Source organism: Somniosus microcephalus, chromosome 13 (assembly GCF_052327205.1).
Source record: "Somniosus microcephalus isolate GS21.2 chromosome 13, FLI_Smic_1.0, whole genome shotgun sequence".
NCBI lineage: Eukaryota > Metazoa > Chordata > Chondrichthyes > Squaliformes > Somniosidae > Somniosus > Somniosus microcephalus.
Window position 1 is genome coordinate 151924155 of NC_140999.1, and position 12183 is coordinate 151936337.

Here is a 12183-nt window from a genome sequence, read left to right on the forward strand (position 1 = left end):
CTTGTCGCAGAGTATCCAGTATTTGCCCTGCTCTTGTAGCCATGGTATTGATATGGCTAGTCCAGTTATGTTTCTGGTCAGTGGTGACCCCCAAGCTGTTGATGGTGATGCCATATTTTGCTAAGTTAAAGGTGCTATGTAAATGCAAGTTGCTGTTGTTGTTATGGTTGGGGTGATGGCTGGGCTTTCTCTTGTTCACAATGGTCATTACCCGGCACTTATGAGGTGTGACTGTTACCTGCCACTTGTCAGCTTGAGACTAAATATTGTCCAGGTCCTGCTGTAGGTTGGCATGGGCTGCTTCATTATGGGAGGAGTTGTGAATGGAGCTGAACACTGTGGAATCGTCCATGAACAGCCCTATTCCTGACCTTAAGATGGAGGGGAAGTAACTAATGAAACATATGGAGATGGTTGGGTCAGGACCAATGTTCCCTTTAAGCTGTGAGGCCACGCAGCGCTCTGGAGCTCCCGCGCAGCTGGCACACCAGCTTTTAAATGGGAAAAACCGCGCTGCGCGGTATTTTCAATGGGCTGCACAGCCCCTTAAAGGGGCCATGCACCCCTTAAAAATTAAAGGGAACACTGGTCTGCGCGGCCTGTTTCCTTTAGTGCGCGGTCCCTTTAAATTTCCATGCATGCATGGTATTTACAATGGAGAAGCCGGTAAGCAGCCTGTGCGGGACCTTCGTGGCTGCGTGTCCGCGCAGCTTAGAGGGAACATTGGTCAGGACGTTTCCCGAAGGAACTCCTGCAGCGATGTCCTGGGGCTGCGATGATTGACCTCTGCCAACCACAGCCATCTTCCATTGTGCCTTGTAGGACTCTGCCGATCAGGAGAACTTCAGAGAGAATTCTCAGTCCTTAATGATCTTAAGCGATTTAATTTTAAACAATTTCTTGCACATCATATCCAATTATTAATTTACAGTGCAGATGGGGTTATCTTAATCCTGTGAGTTCAGAATACTGCTAATTATGTGTCTGAATAAATGTTACAGAAAACTGCTCTTCTAAATTTATAAGCCAATATCAACCATTTTTATAATATGGGTCAAATGGAGTCTTTGCGAGTCACTTTTGGGATCCTCAGTCAGTAACGTAGCTTCCTGCCTCTGATATTGCTGCCACTGCCAATCCCGATTTAACATATTAAATATTAATGTATAAAGAGTTTGTTCCAACTTTATATTAATAGATGCTGCTAAATCTGGAATTCAAGACCCAAGCAATTATCTAGCGTTCAAAAACTGGTAATGTAAATTAGCAGTGTACAGTATTGGATATACCTCACGAGTGGCCATGTAGTCGCTGCTCACGATACGGTCTCCTCTACACTGGGGAGACCAAACGCAGTTTGGATGATCATTTTGCTGACCTTCCATTCAGTCTGCAAGTGTGACCCTGGGGCATAGTTTCAGAATAAAGGGTCGCCCTTTTAGAACTGAGATTGGGGAGGAATTTGTTTTCTCAAAGGGTCGTAAATCTGTGAAATTCTCTGCCCCAGAGAGCCGTGGAGGCTGGGTCATTAAATACATTTAAGGTGGAGATAGACAGATTTTTACAAGATAAGGGAGTGAAGGGTTATGGGGAGCGGGCAGGGAAGTGGCTTTGAGCCCAAGATCAGCCATGATCTTATCGAATGGCGGAGCAGGCTCGAGGGGCCAAGTGGCCTAAGCCTGCTCCTATTTCTCATGTTCTTCCGGTCACTTGACATTTTAATTCTTCGTCCCACTCCCACTCTGACCTCGGCCCTCTACACTGTTTCAATGAAGCTCAACAGAGACTCGAGGAACAGCACCTCATCTTTCGATTAGGCACTTTACAACTTTCTAGACTCAACACTGAGTTCAACAACTTCAGTTCATAACCACTGCTCCCATTTTATCGGACAGCAGGTGCTGGTAATGATTCTGCTGTTGCCATTTACAGCTCCTCTAGATCCATCTTTTGCTTCTTTACTTGTCCTATTACTGCCCCCTTTTGCCTTGCACCATCATCACAATTCACAATTCACAATTCAAATCGCTTTATTGGCATGATAAGTTACATCTTATGTTGCCAAAGCATCAAAATACATTTATGGTTTAGCACATAAACGCAGTTCTATTCATACAGTGTATAAACAGGTATATCCCTGAGTGTATAAATATACATTCGCATTGTTTATATATATTCTTTTCTTAGTTTACTGGTTGTCCCTCTGTTCATGGCAAGCTGTAACATAGTGTGCCGCCAGTGTTATACAGCTTCTCTCCTCTCCCAGTAGGAATGGGAGTTTTTGGTTGTCATTCAGATTTCTGAAATCAGGGCATATTTGTGAGAATTTTTGGTAGAAATTCTCCCTGATGCCCTGATATTTTCCACAAGCTGTGAGGAAGTGCATCTCTGTCTCCACCACTCCCTGACTGCAGTGAGAGCATATCCTGTCCTCTCTTGGCAGCCTGGTCTGCCTGTGTCTGCCTTTTTCGATCGCTAGGCTATGTTCGCTAAGTCTGTACCTTGTCAAGGTTCTTCTCAGTTTGTTATCCTTTACCATGGTCAGGTAATCAGCTATGTTGTATTGTCTGTTTAGGGCCAAGTAGCAATTGAGTTTGCTTTGGGTTTTTGTTGTTTCTGCCCAATATGTCAGATATTTTTCCTTTTGCTTAGCGACGATTGTGTTGGGTCGAATTCTTTGTGTTACCCTGTCACTGTCCTGGGGCTGGTTATTGTTAGTATTGTTAGTAGTTACTTCACTGAGTCCCAGGACTAGTTGACTGAGGGTATTCTTCTTTATGGTCAGCTCTTGGCATTTCAGGGCGTCGTAGTGATAGCATTGGGGATTGCTCATTTGTAGGTGATTCCAAAATTTGGTGGCTCTTTTTTGGATAGTGATTATTAATGGATATTGGCCTAGTTCCGCCCTGCATGCATTGTTTACTGTTTTCCTTTGAGTCCGGAGGATACTTTTACAGAATTCTGCATGTAGGATCTCAATTGGGTGTTTGTCCCATTTTGCAAATTCTTGTTGAGTTAGCAGTCCCCATACCTCACTGCCATAGAGTGCAATTGGTTCAATTACTGATTTGAAAATTTTGAGCCAAATGCTAATTGGGATTTCTATTTGGATTGATTTTTTGATGGCATAGAAAGCCCTTCTTGCTTTCTCTTTCAGTTCATTCACAGCCAGTTTGAAGTTTCCCGTAGAACTGATTTTTAAGCCCAAGTATGTGTAGTTAGTGGTTTGTTCAATTTTGGTTGTTCCTACTGTGAAATTTATTTTGGGTCCCTGATGTTTGGATCTTTGCTGGAACACAAGGACTTTGGTTTTTTGGGGATTTATTGTCAGGGCCCAAGTCTGGCAGTACGACTCCAGCAGGTCCAGGTTTTGCTGTAGCCCCTCTTTAGTAGGTGACAGCAGAACCAGGTCGTCTGCATAGAGGAGGAATTTAACCTTGGATTCATATAGGGTGAGGCCGGGTGCTGTAGATTGTTCAAGTAGTTTTGCCAATCCATTTATGTAAATATTAAAGAGTGTCGGTGAGATTGGCGAGCCCTGCGTCACCCCCCGCCCCTGTGGGAAGTATTTTGTTTGTTTGTCTCCAATTTTAACTTTTGTCCCTTTTGTCCCTTTTGTCATTTAATCACTCCTGCCCTCCACCCTAGCACAGACCTTCCCTTTTGTTCTTTCCTCCCCTCCCCCTATTTTTCCCTGGATCAGTACTTGCTTAAGAACTGTTAAATCTCTAACTTGATTCCTGGTTGATGCTTAAACATGAAGTGAACCAAGTTTTTATAAAAATCAGAGCTGATTATTTGGCCCTCCTGTCCGGTTGTCAAATGTTGTTAATAAAATGGTTTATGATGCGACTGCTGACTTTTTTTCTAAGCATTTTTAACATATTTGGACCTTCCGAATGTTGAATGCTCAGATGTTGATTGGTGTAGTCAAATACCATTTCAATGTTGAATAATGGAATATTAAACTGTTTAGTGACAGTAATATTGAAGTGTTTATTTACTGGCAGTACTCAGGCCAGGCCCCAAGGTGAAAATTTTGATCTTGGCTGTAACTAAGGGCTAACCTACCTAGTGGGTGTATTCTGAGTATACAGACATTGTGAAATAATCAGAGATCTTCTGAAGTTTCTCCAGTGTTTGTAACTCCAATAATTATTGAACAACTGTCACTAATATGTTCCATATCTGATTTAAGAAGGTTTCAAGTTGTCATTAGATTTAAAAAGAGGAAAATGCATCTCTCTTTTTAAATGTCACCATCCAAGAGAAACAAATCTCTACACATTGTGACAGCTACATCTAGTCATGGATAAAGATACATAACCAGAAACAAACTCGGATGCAGATAGATATATGTTTGTACTAAAATAAAACATATACAAAGTCTTGCACAATCTTGCCCAAGCATTATTCCCCATCTTTTTTGTTTTCTTTCATTTCCCCGCTTATTCTTTCAATCAAAATGTGAAATTTATTATTATGATTATTACTTTTGTGCAGTGTTATCATAAATTAAAGCACTCTTACACCACACAAAGCAGCAATAACACATTTTGGTCCCTCTCTTTCCTAACCTCCCTCTTTCCCTCCCCCGCCCCACCACCCGGGCGACCACTGAAAGGACATATTCCAGTAAATTGTACCACCACCTGCTTGTCACCGATTTTTCTGATAATGATTTGTGTAATAAATGGAGCCAGTAATATACCAGGCTATCGTATGGCCTTCAAATAAAGAGCAACTCAAGTCTTCAACCCTTAGGTTTCTAAATGGTCATTTTATAGAATTAATGGGGTCTTCAGTGTTACAACAGAAAAATGACAACAAGAAAATCATCCATTCATGGGCTTTAAAGTATTTTCTTTTTAAGTTTGCAAATATGGCACATATGCAAAGCTTAAAATAAGCACCTATTGTTGCTTTATTATGGGTCAGTTAGAGTGGTTCTTGAACTGGGCACTTGGGATTGTGACTCGATCAAACATTAGTGAGTACTTAGCGGGGTCTTTGAGTGCTCCAGCGTTGATTTTCCTGTGGCATTGTTTCTGTTGCCGCCGCTGTTTTGGGGCTACATTGATGGAGATGACAGAGCGGACTAGGCGGTGGTCTGTCCAGCAGGCGTCAGCTCCTGTCATGGCGCGGGTGATGCGTGTGCCCTTGCGGTCCCTCGCTCGGACGATGACGTAGTCTAGCAGATGCCAGTGCTGGAAGGGAGTGTGCTGCCATGAAGCCTTGTACTTGCCTCTCTGCCGGAAAAAGGTGTTGGTTATGACAAGGCCATGTTCTAAGCATTTCGTCAGGAGAAGGGTACCGTTGGAGTTGGCTTTCCCTACCCCCTCTCTGCCAATCACATCTCCCCAGAGGTCTGTGTCCTTTCCAACTCTGGCATTAAAGTCGCTGTGGTAAACCACTGTTATTGTTGTTCACCGTTGTTGTTGTTGCACACTGTTGTATCTATGCATGCCTCAGCATGCCTCTGCTGGCTCCACCCACAGGCCCAGGTATAAAGGTGACTGCTCTGCAGCCCCCTGCCTTCTTGGAACCCAGTCAACCACGAGAGGCATGCTCTGTTCTTTGCTAATAAAAGCCTTTTAGTTACTCTCCTAACTCTCCGTCTTTTATGAGTAATTGATAGCGCATCAATTTTATTAGCAAAAACAAAATGTTGGCACCAAACGCTGAGCAGCAGGCTGCTGCACCAAACGCTGAGCAGCAGGCGCTGCAGCAAACGACGGCACCAAACGCTGAGCAGCAGGCGCTGCTGCATGCCCTCAGACCAACATGCCTGGACCTAGACCCTCAAGAGGCGGGTTCGTCTACCAAGTTCGCACAATGGCTGCGTTGCTTCGAAGCTTACCTGGAAGCCTCAGCCGTGACACTAGATGGAAACAAACTAAAAATCCTGGCCTCCAAGGTGGGCCACCAAGTCTACACGCTCATCCAGGACGCGACTACCTACACGGCGGCTATCAATCTGCTAAAAGGACAATACACACGCCCGGTAAATACGGTTTATGCCAGACACCTCCTGAGATCCCGCAAACAGCAGTCCGGGGAATCGGTGGAGGCATCCCTACGGGCACGACAGATACTCGGCCGAGCCTGCGATTGTAAAGAGGTATTGGCTGCGACACACGCGGAGGGACTTATCCGAGATGCCTTCGTTGCGGGCCTCAAATCCGACTACTCCCGGCAGAGACTGCTGGAGAAGGGCGAAATCGAACTGAAGAAGGCAGTGTCCCTCGCGCTCTCGCTAGACGCGGCCCACCGGAATATGGACGCATTCTCCCCTAACCGCTCCGCACCGTGGACGCCGCAACCTTGGGTCATGGGACTGCCACCCCCGGCACCAACTGCTGCAGCGATGTCCAAGGGCCCAAAATGTTACTTTTGTGGCCAGGCAAAACACCCCAGAGCACGCTGCCCAGCAAAAAACGCTACCTGCTCTGGCTGCGGGAAGAAAGGACACTACATCAGCGCCTGCAAAGGTAAAACCGCTAACGCCAGCAGGGCCGCGTGTGAACTGTGGGGGCAGCCATCTTGTCCGCCATCTTGGACACCTCCAGCCGCGTGGGGATCGGGATCATGGGCGCAGCCATTTTGTCCGCCATCTTGGACGCCTCCAACTCCAATCGCGGGTGACCCGGACTCAACCACCGCCTCGTCTGACGACCACAGCGACTCGCTCGGCCATACGCTGGCCTCCGTGACGCTGGACCAATCTCTCCCTCACCAACTGTCCAGGTCCATGATGGACATTACGGTAAACGGCCGCGCCACTACCTGCCTTTTCGACAGCGGGAGCACGGAGAGCTTTATCCACCCCGACACGGTGCGCAGTTACTCTCTCCCGGTCCTGCCAACGCGCCATCGGATCTGTATGGCTTCCAAATCCCATTCAGCAGACGTCGGTGGCTACTGTGTAGTGACCCTTTCAGTAAGGGGCACAGAATACAAAAATGTTAAACTTCTTGTCCTGCCCCATCTCTGCGCTGCCGTTCTACTGGGGTTGGATTTTCAGTGCCACCTTAAAAGTGTCACATTAGCGTACGGCAGACCCCTCCCCCCACTCACAGTCTGCAGCCAGCAGCTTTTAAATCGCCCGCCGCGCACCATTTGCAGCCTCTCCACGCTTAAAGTCTCCCCCCCCCTTGTTCGCTAACCTCACCCGCGACTGTAAGCCCATCGCTACCAAAAGCAGGCGGTACAGTGCCGGGGATAGGAGCTTCATTAAATCCGAAGTAGCAAGACTCCTGAAGGAAGGGATTATTGAGGGTAGCACTAGCCCATGGTGAGCACAAGTGGTGGTAGTGAAGACTGGCGAAAAACAGCGCCTAGTTATTGACTACAGCCAGACGATCAATCGCTACACCCAGTTAGATGCATACCCACTCCCCCGCATATCTGACATGGTCAATCAGATAGCACAATACCGGGTGTTCTCGACGATTGATCTGAAGTCGGCATACCACCAGCTCCCCATCAGGGCTGAGGACCGCCAGTACACAGCTTTTGAAGCTGACGGTCGTCTCTACCACTTCCTCCGAGTCCCCTGCGGCGTCACCAACGGGGTTTCGGTCTTCCAAAGGGAGATGGACCGAATGGTTGACCAGAACGCGCTGCAGGCCACCTTCCCCTATCTAGACAACGTCACCATCTGCGGCCACGACCAGCAGGACCATGACGTTAACCTAGAGAAATTCCTCCGTACGGCCCAGCGGCTGAATCTAACATACAACAAGGACAAATGTATGTTTCGCACCACGCGCCTCGCCATTCTTGGCTGCGTAGTGGAGAACGGAGTCATCGGCCCCGACCCCGACAGAATGCACCCCCTTATGGAGCTCCCCCTCCCCCACTGCCAAAAAGCACTGAAGAGATGCCTAGGGTTTTTCTCTTACTATGCTCAGTGGGTGCCCAACTATGCGGACAAAGCCAGACCCCTCATCAAGTCCACCTCCTTCCCCCTGACAGCAGAGGCATGTGCAGCCTTCACTCTCATAAAAAAAGATATTGCGAAGGCCACAATGCACGCAGTGGAGGAGTCCATCCCTTTCCAAGTGGAGAGCAACGCATCTGACTTCGCCCTAGCTGCAACCCTTAACCAGGCGGGGAGACCCGTGGCCTTTTTCTCAAGGACCCTCCAGGGCCCCGAGATTCGACACTCCTCTGTCGAAAAGGAGGCCCAGGCCATTGTGGAAGCGGTGCGACATTGGAGGCATTACCTGGCCGGAAAACGATTTACCCTGCTCACTGACCAGCGTTCAGTAGCTTTTATGTTTAATAATAATCAGAGGGGCAAAATCAAGAACGACAAGATCTTGAGGTGGAGAATTGAACTCTCCACCTACAATTACGATATCTTGTACCGGCCCGGGAAACTCAATGAGCCCCCAGATGCCCTATCACGTGGTACATGCGCCAACACACAGGTCGATAGACTGCAGACCCTCCACAATGACCTCTGCCATCCGGGGGTCACCAGGTTCTTCCATTTCATCAAATCCCATAACCTGCCCTACTCCATCGAGGAGGTCAGGACCATGACCAAGAACTGCCAAATCTGTGCCGAGTGCAAACCGCACTTTTATAGGCCAGACAGAGCAAGCCTGATCAAGGCCACTCGCCCCTTCGAGCACCTGAGCGTCGATTTTAAAGGGCCCCTCCCCTCCTCTGACCGCAACGTGTACTTCCTCAACATAATTGACGAGTACTCCCGTTTCCCGTTTGCCATCCCGTGCCCGGACATGGCCAGTACCACGGTCATTAAATGTCTGAATGACCTTTTCGCCATGTTCGGCTTCCTTAGCTATATCCATAGCGACCGGGGCTCATCCTTTATGAGCGACGAACTCCGTCAGTACCTGCTCACGAGAGGTATTGCTACAAGCAGAACCACCAGCTACAACCCCCGGGGGAACGGCCAGGTGGAAAGAGAGAACGCAACGGTTTGGAAGGCCGTCCTCTTAAACTTAAAATCTAAGGGCCTTCCGACCTCTCGCTGGCAGGAGGTCCTCCCTGCGGCGCTCCACTTCATTCGGTCACTGCTTTGTACGGCCACCAATGCCACCCCCCATGAAAAAATGTTCACTTTCCCCAGGAAGTCCACATCGGGGACCTCGCTACCGACGTGGCTGACGTCTCCAGGACCCGTCCTACTGTGGAAGCACGTGAGGTCCCATAAAACGGACCCCCTGGTCAAGAGGGTGAGCCTCCTCCACGCCAACCCCCAGTATGCTTACGTGGCGTACCCGGATGGGCGGGAGGACACAGTCTCCATACGAGACCTCGCACCTTCGGGTGCCCCTGAAACACTACCATTGCGGGAGGACACAGTCTCCATACGAGACCTCGCACCTTCGGGTGCCCCTGAAACACTACCATTGCCATCCACCACTACCCACAACCCAACCCCGGTAGACGACATGCCGCAGCCCCAGGACCCGTCATTGACCACCCAACCACTCAATGAGACGCCAGATTCAACGTTGGATACTGCATCATCACCGCCACCACGACGATCAGGACGGCATACAAGGCCACCTGATAGACTTACTTACACGAACCTTTAGTACACTTCACCCCGCCGGACTCAATTTTAAACAAGGGGTGAATGTGGTAAACCACTGTTATTGTTGTTCACCGTTGTTGTTGTTGTTGCACACTGTTGTATCTATGCATGCCTCAGCATGCCTCTGCTGGCTCCGCCCTTGGCTCCACCCACAGGCCCAGGTATAAAGGTGACTGCTCTGCAGCCCCCTGCCTTCTTGGAACCCAGTCAACCACGAGAGGCATGCTCTGTTCTTTGCTAATAAAAGCCTTTTAGTTACTCTCCTAACTCTCCGTCTTTTATGAGTAATTGATAGCGCATCAGTCACCAAGGAGGATCAGCTTGTCACCCATTGGGACTTGGGACAGGGATTGTTCGAGGCTGGAGTAGAATTCCTCTTTGGTCTCGGCTGTGGCTTCCAGTGTTGGGGTGTACGCACTGATGACCGTAGCACACTGGTCCCGGGCTAGTGTGAGCCGAAGAGTCGTGAGGTGCTCGTTTATACCGCTAGGGGAGTCTCTGAGATGCCCAACTAGTTAATTTTTTATGGCGAAGCCTACCCCAAGGAGGCAGCATTCTTCTTCAGGTTTGCCTTTCCAGAAGAAGGTGTAGCCACCGCCTTGTTGGGGAAATTGATGGGATTGAAGGCCGATAAATCCCCAGGGCCTGATAATCTACATCCTAGGGTACTTAAGGAAGTGGCCCTAGAAACAGTAGATGCATTGCTGATCATCTTCCAACATTCAATGGAATCTGGAACAGTACCCATGGATTGGAAGGTAGCTAATGTTACCCCACCATTCAAAAAAGGTGGTAGAGAGAAAACGGGGAATTACAGACTGGTAAGCCTGACATCGGTAGTGGGGAAAATGCTAGAGTCCACTATAAAAGATGTAATAGCAGAGCACTTGGAAAACAGTGACAGGATCGGACAAAGTCAACATGGATTTATAAAAGGTAAATCGTGCTTGACTAATCTACTGGAATTTTTTGAGGATGTAACTGCTAAAATAGATAAGGGAGAACCAGTGGATGTGGTGTATTTGGACTTTCAAAAGGCTTTCGATAAGGTCCCGCATAAGAGATTAGCGTGTTAAGTTAAGGCACATGGGATTGGGGGCAAGGTATTGATTCGGATAGAGAACTGGTTGGCAGACAGAAAGCAAAGAGTTGGAATAAACGGCTCTTTTTCCGAGTGGCAGGCAGTGACTAGTGGGGTACCGCAGGGATCGGTCCTTGGACCCCAGCTATTCACAATATATATTAATGATCTAGACAAGGGAACTAGATGTAATATTTCCAAGTTTGCAGACGACACAAAGCTGGGTGGGCGTGAGTGCTGTGAGGAGGATGCCGAGAAACTCCAGGATGATTTGGACAGGTTGGGTGATGGGGCAGAAGCATGGCAGATGCAATATAACGTGGATAAATGCAAGGTTATCCACTTTGGTGTCAAAAACAGGAAGACAGATTATTATCTGAATGGCAATAGATTGGGAGAAGGGGAAGTGCAACGAGACCTGGGTGTCCTTGTGCACCAGTCGCTGAAGGTAAGCATGCAGGTGCAGCAGGCGGTTAAGAAGGCAAATGGTATGTTGGCCTTTGTAGCAAGAGGGTTTGAGTATAGGAACAAGGATGTCTTGCTGCAGTTGTACAGGGCCTTGGTGAGACCACATCTTGAGTATTGTGTGCAGTTTTGGTCGCCTTATCTGAGGAAGGATGTTCTTGCCATGGAGGGAGTTCAGCGAAGATTCACCAGGCTGATACCTGGGATGGCAGGAATGACGTATGAGGAGAGATTGGGTTGCTTGGGCTTATACTCGCTGGAGTTTAGAAGAATGAGAGGGGATCTCATTGAAACTTATAAAATTCTGACAGGAATGGACAGACTAGATGCAGGAAGAATGTTCCTGATGGTCGGGGAGTCCAGAACCAGGGGTCACAGTCTAAGGATAAGGGGTAAGCCGTTTAGGACAGAAATGAGGAGGAATTTCTTCACCCAGAGAGAGTGGTGAACCTGTAGAATTCTCTACCACAGAAGGCAGTAGAGGGCAATTCATTAAATATATTCAAGAAGGAGCTGGATATATTTCTTAAGGCTAAAAGGGATCAAGGGATATGGGGAGAAAGCAGGGACAGGGTACTGAATTTGGATGATCAGCCATGATCACATTGAATGGCGAGCAGGCTCGAGGGGCCGAATGGCCTACTCCTGCTCCTATCTTCTATGTTTCTATGTTGAGCTGGCCTTCCCCTGCCCGCCGGGTCTCACTTAGAGCGGCAATGTCAATGTTGAAATGTCTGAGCTCCCGGGCAACGATAGCAGTACGGCGTTCCGGTCTGTCACTGTTGGGGTTGTCCATGAGGGTCCTGATGTTCCAGGTCCCGAACTTCATTTTAAAGGGTGGAAGATGCCTGTGCGTGAATTCTTTTAATGTGGGGTGGCCATTGCACATCAGCTACCACATGGGCTTGACAGAGCAAGGTCTTTGTCCAATGGCAAGGGGATCCAAGGCGATTGGAGACCGGCTCTGCTACAACGGCCTAGCACACACACACTGGGCTCTTGGGATTGTGAGCTGTATTTCATGAGGGATTATGGAGTGTCCTCCTCAAATTCGGCTGCCCTC

General features: G+C 48.3%; 1 protein-coding gene across 3 annotated transcripts in view; it reads right to left on the reverse strand.

Annotated features, from left to right (window-relative positions):
* The window catches only part of gdap1l1 (ganglioside induced differentiation associated protein 1-like 1), an 83119-nt gene that overhangs the window by 12029 nt on the left and 58907 nt on the right, over positions 1-12183 (reverse strand). Inside the window, exon 5 of one of the 3 annotated variants that reach the window (XM_086005368.1) lies at positions 4614-5249. The exons of the other annotated variants lie outside the window; for them this stretch is intronic. Coding sequence (XP_085861494.1) covers positions 4935-5249 — 315 coding nt within the window. The 3' untranslated portion in view covers positions 4614-4934. Of the gene's footprint in view, positions 1-4613; positions 5250-12183 lie in introns of those variants that run through there. 3 annotated transcript variants of the gene reach the window in all.